The 5,614-nt window shown below is 36.6% G+C and overlaps 1 protein-coding gene across 1 annotated transcript; it reads right to left on the reverse strand.

The window, feature by feature from the left end:
* Nucleotides 1–1,643: 1,643 nt before the first annotated feature.
* LOC139685800 (sarcolemmal membrane-associated protein-like) lies at nt 1,644–5,270 on the reverse strand. The gene is made up of 5 exons (XM_071582921.1): nt 5,045–5,270; nt 4,831–4,952; nt 4,590–4,746; nt 3,242–3,387; nt 1,644–1,955 (listed from the first exon to the last, which is right to left on the reverse strand). The coding sequence occupies exons 1-5, from the start codon at nt 5,172–5,174 to the stop codon at nt 1,836–1,838; spliced, it is 675 nt and encodes a 224-aa protein (XP_071439022.1). The 5' UTR covers nt 5,175–5,270; the 3' UTR covers nt 1,644–1,835.
* Nucleotides 5,271–5,614: the final 344 nt, after the last annotated feature.

A 5,614-nucleotide genomic window follows, 5' to 3' on the forward strand; every position in this document is an offset into this window, starting at 1 on the left:
TGGTCTTCCTTTATTTTTACTCCCACCAGCACAGCTCTAGGGGTCATTGGAATGCACCAGCCCTTTTACCACATAAAAATTGCAGTCCATGGGAGGGCAAAAAATAATGCCATTGGAAAAGCAGCAGCCTTGGGTATTGAGAATGAAACTGCTAGCCAAAGCTAGGATGAATACTCAGCGACTTCAGCTTCTTATGGGCATGATTGGAAGCATTTGGATTCAATAGTAAGAAAAAAAACCTGTGAAAAATCTCTAACCACTAGTCTTTGTAGAGATTAATAAATATTTTAGTGGACCCTCATCTATTACAGCATATAGATCCCCTACAGTGGAAGCCAAAAAAAAGGGTTATATTCAAGTCTTTTTCAGTCACAAAAGGTTGCACATAGATGGGCCCTGTGTACTCTGTGAATCAGTATTTTCATATCAACAGTAACTCTTTTGGGAATGGAGTCTGAAACGTATCTGAGGCTGCTCACAATATTATTTTTCAAGTTCAATCTTTGAGCAATCTTAAAAAGATATTATTATCATTTGTAATTGCAACATATTGATTATATTATATATTTCATAATTGATTTTTCTACTTTCTGTAATTTGTAATTATATTCTCTGTATATAATAATGAAACCATTCCAGTTGGGTTGAAAGTTTATTTCCAGTTTTGCAGCTTATGATCCACTACTTTACAAAGGTTGACTACTTTACCATGGTCCACTAGCTTACTCATTTTAAAAGTGATACAGTGCAAATGTTTTACATGAATTTTCAGGTCAGTGTTTGGTGGGAACTTTGTAAGTTTCAAGCCTGTGCTAGGGACAGACCAATAACCTTGTGAACATTAGAATTTCCAAAAATCAGCATCTTTGCAAGGGACCAGCTTATGCTACCGAGGGACCTCAATAAGATGTTTACCATGCATCACTTGAGCCCTGATTGTTCTGAGGACAATTTCGTACCGAATGTTGCAAGTTTTTAGTAAATACTGCAAAAAAGCTTCAGGGCCAACATATAATTATTTGTAGTAATAGTAGTTGTAGGGGAGGGGACCAACAGCTGAGGTCTATTGTGCCATCAGTGATGGATGGGATAAGAGGAAGGGTGCAGAGAAACCCTGCATCAGCATTAGCCTACTCTTAAAAAAACGAGCCAAGGGGTCAACAGGTTTATGTCCTATCTGACAGACAGCGTACTCACGTAGTTTTTAGGGGTGAGGACAGACAGCTGAGGTCATTTGTAAAATTATGGATGGACAGGGAAGGATGGAGATAAACCTGGCATCAGCATTAGCCTACTCTTAAAAAAAGGCACCAAGGGGTTACAGCTGAACGTCCCATCTGATGGATGGCGTACTCACTCAAAGTGCCCTCCACAAACACCTCAAGTAGGGATCGTGATAACCCTGAAAAATATCTGCCTCCTCCAGGATTCAAATCCAAGCCCTCTGAGTAGGAAGTCAGTGCATCAGCAACTGCACCATGTTGATCCCTCATACATTGTTATTGCCCAAAATTTACCAGCTACAATTGTTTATTTTAGAAAATCATATGTTAGTAAGTGATATTTAAATAGTTTCTTGGTTTCAGAATCATAAAAATGATCAGTTTTAAAATTAAATTAGTTTATTTTTAAATGTAATTTACAGGTTAACTCGCATACTATTTCAATTGCTCCATGAGTGCACAGGGTTCACAATATGAGACCATGAGTTATCCAAAACACTTTTTTCAGTTTGTTTACAATAAGGTATGCTTTTCATATCTGTACATACATTGAATGTGAAGAAAATTAAAATTATCACCATCTACAATGATGCAAGAGTAAAATTTACAATTTTACAACTTTTTACATTTCTCTTGGTTGATCCTCTCTAAGGATGCTCCAATCTGGTTCCTTCTGAGTTCTGTTTCTTTCAGTAGCCGTTGTAGTCTTAGGCGTAGAGCAGAGTTTCGCTTCTGTTGTGATTGCATAAAATATTGAGTGTTTTCACAATACAGCTGTTGTATGCATCAATGCTATAGTGTATGCACTAACATTTAACTGTAGGAATGGATGAGTAGTCATAATAAAATTATCACAGAATTGGTAGTCCACCAGTTGAGCCAAATTTCGGATGGACACGAGCTACCAAACTGTACAATAACAATTACCTTTTCTCTCTCAACAACACACAACCTGATATCCAACATTACAATAAGACCCTCTTCAATTCCAAATACTTCCTTCCTCCCTTGTTTGCCTAAAATTCTCCCCTCTTTTAAAGTCTTCAACTTCCAATCGCCAATCAAAATGCCCTGCATCCATTTTTCCTGCCTCTTTTTGATTTCACCCAACAATTCTCTCCACTCCCCCACCATGCCTAGCACTTCCCCCATTTTTTTCCTTGCAGTCCACTTCACCTTTTACATCCTTCTCCAGACCCACATTTCAAGTGCCTCCAATCTATGCCTATCATCCTGCTTAAGTGATAATGTCCCCTTGCCATACAAAATCATACTCGCATCAAAGTTTTGATGAGCATTTCCTTAACATCTTTACTCAACATCCCTCTCACCTACTCTTTCCTTTTTACCTAATTCAATTCTTTTTATGTCCCTACTGCTTTGACGATTTTGGTCCAGAACACTTCCAAGATAGGTAAACTATTCTACCATGCACAATCTACAAAACAGCCAAATACATCTCTAGCAAACATAAAAATGCATCCTGATTTTATTCAATCTTTATTTGATTAATTAACTAAAGTAATTCAGTCTTCTTCTGTGCTGCTACTGTTGCTATCAGTTGGCAAGGATTTTGTGAGATGATAACCGCAAGAGCAATCTCCCCAGCTGCCAGATCAGACACACGGCTGATTGAGCTAAATCCTGTGGTTGCCAGGACTCATTTTCTTCATAGTGCCCATTATTCAATTCCAGAGATGAGTAATTGAATTGATTTCCCATTGCCTTCCAAATAGTGTTTTCAATGTGATACCATCATTTTCATCCAATGCCTTCGCAGCCATCTCACTGAGGAACAGATGCTGAGTGGACTACCTTTTGTCTGGCTCCTACCCTTTGACCTATTTGGGTGACCCTACTTGGAGTAAAGATCATTGCTCCTACCAGCACATCTCTAGGGTTCATCAGTACACACAAGCCCTTCCACCACATCAAGTTTGTAATCCATGGAGAGGGCATTAAGGAGAGTAAAAAAATCCATTAGTCCATGGGGAGTAAAAAAATCTGCTACCACCTACCTGTAAAACTTTATTTTCCTGTTCAATTTTAAAGACTTCACTTGTTGTTTCAGCAATTTTATTATTGATTTTATTAAGTTCTGCTTTTAGCAATATCTTTTTCTCGTAAGTTTCTCTTGCTCTATCCTCTCTCTCTTTGCCATAGTCTAAAAAAAGAAAATAGACAACAGGTTCTATGGGTTTTGGTGACTCAGAACAGTAGCTGCTTGGGAGGAGAAAGGGTGTTCCCTCCTTACATACTTAAATTTGGAATGAACAACTTACTTTTTTGGCAATTTTACAGCCAATCCTCTGTTTTATAAATATTTAAGCAACTATAGCTTTTTACCAGCTATCAATATTCATTACCAGATTTTCTCCTCAAGCGCAGTTTGGTATTTTTGATCCAACTTGAGTGAATTGCTGCAACTTCTATTATACACATTGAACTCATCATGAAAATGCCCTATATTTGTAACAATTCCTTTACCACATAAATGAGCTGATGATGTCACACTCTATTACCATCCCAAGTGATATTCATCATTGAACATTCAGCTCCAATGAAAATGTGCACATAGATAAGGAATTGAGAAATCTTCACCCAATGTACATTGCAAAGCTATATTCTCTTATTTTAATTATTTCTCACTGCAGAATTTGGCCTAAAAATGCTAACTGAGATGCTGGAGAAACTATAGTCAATAATAACAACACACGCTGTGAAAACCTAAAGAATACAATCTTCAAATGTATTAAAACTGTTTGAAAAATGAACCCTTCATTAATGCTATGTGAAATGCTAGTTATAAAATATAGTAATAAAAGAATTAAGGAAACATGCTATATCTCAGTACAATGGTACATTAACTAGCATCTTCTAACATGACACAACCTGACCCTACACTACTATAAGGCCCTCTTCTATTCTGCATACTTCCTCCTAGTCCCTGAAACCATTCTTAAATACAATATAGAAATTTCGATTCACATACTGTGTAATGTGCAAAGTGTGCTATCTCAATGTCATCAAGTGCATAAGCTGGCACTCTGCGGCATCTGGATTACCGTATGAGAAGTAGAATCACAGGTATCCCTTTAAAAATGCAGTAGTCAGTTTTTCAACAAACCCCATTGTAAGATTGATCAGGCACTCAACCTCAAAAAATATTCGAACATGGTATAATTTTCAATGCGTATGGATTATAATAAAACATTTTTGAAAGCCATATAAAAGGAATTTACGATATCCGTCAGCCATTTTTAGACATTATACCTAAAATCACACCTAGCCCTAATATGTGATATCAGCGAATTTAATGGACAACAAAGTTACTATCAATGTTTCGATATTATAACGAAAACTCACTTGTGTAATTTTTTGAAATTAATTCCCGAATATCATTTTCTGCTATGTATTTTTCAATTACAGCTTCTTTTCTTTCGTATGATCTTTTCTCCGAGTTTCCGATGAGATCTGCTTTATTTTGGTTCCAGGTAGCATTGCTTATTTTCATGATAAGGTCCTATTTGATGCAATCAATGATTATTACTCAAATCAGCACTTCTTCGTGTTTTAAAATAACCAAAAATTCTCATAAATCATAAACCTGATTTTTCTTCTTTAATTCATCCATTTCATTTCGGAGGTTGAGAACCAATGCTTCTAGACTGCATAAATGTCGTTCTGAACGAAGTTTGTCCGCACACAGTCTGCGTAAAGCTTCCCTTTCTAGATAATTTTAAAAAAATCATGTAAATCTTTGGGTTGTAAAATAAATTATTTAACTCAGTGATGGCAATTTTATCATGAAACCTTATCACCTGTTATTTGGTTTTCCGTGATGTTGTTGAGATTGACTTTGGACTCGCGCAAATTTACAGAGATTTGCTCGTACACTTTGCTGGTATCTCTTATTACACTTGGCAATATTGTTGAGCTATTTTCAATCATTGTCCTCGTTGAAAAATGTTTTGAGAACGAATGCTAATCAATCAAAACCTTTAGAGTGCCCAATGAATTCGTCAGTAATTCGAATATTAAGCTCGAATTTTTTGAACCGAAAACAGTTGCTAGACGCCTTGTGTGACTATATGAAAATTTTAAGTTGCACAGTTTCGCAAATACCTTGAATATCCTGGAGCATATTAATGGTAATTACGTTGCAAGCGTAATATTGATGATCAGTTGGATAATTCCCTGACTCCTGTATCTCTTCATTATAGTTAAAGTTAGTGCTTTGTGGGTTTCATAAATCATTGGACCATAAGGGTGTTCACCAGACATAAATTTGTCTTAAGAGCAATTAAATTATTCCTTTCCCCTTGTAAGTTCCCTTCGGTGATACGAACGGCGTGATAGAGGTTGGGATACTCAGCAAGTATTGGTGTGCG

This window comes from Hetaerina americana, unplaced genomic scaffold, assembly GCF_022747635.1.
Source record: "Hetaerina americana unplaced genomic scaffold, ioHetAmer1.1.p SCAF_1, whole genome shotgun sequence".
NCBI classification, from domain to species: Eukaryota; Metazoa; Arthropoda; class Insecta; order Odonata; family Calopterygidae; genus Hetaerina; species Hetaerina americana.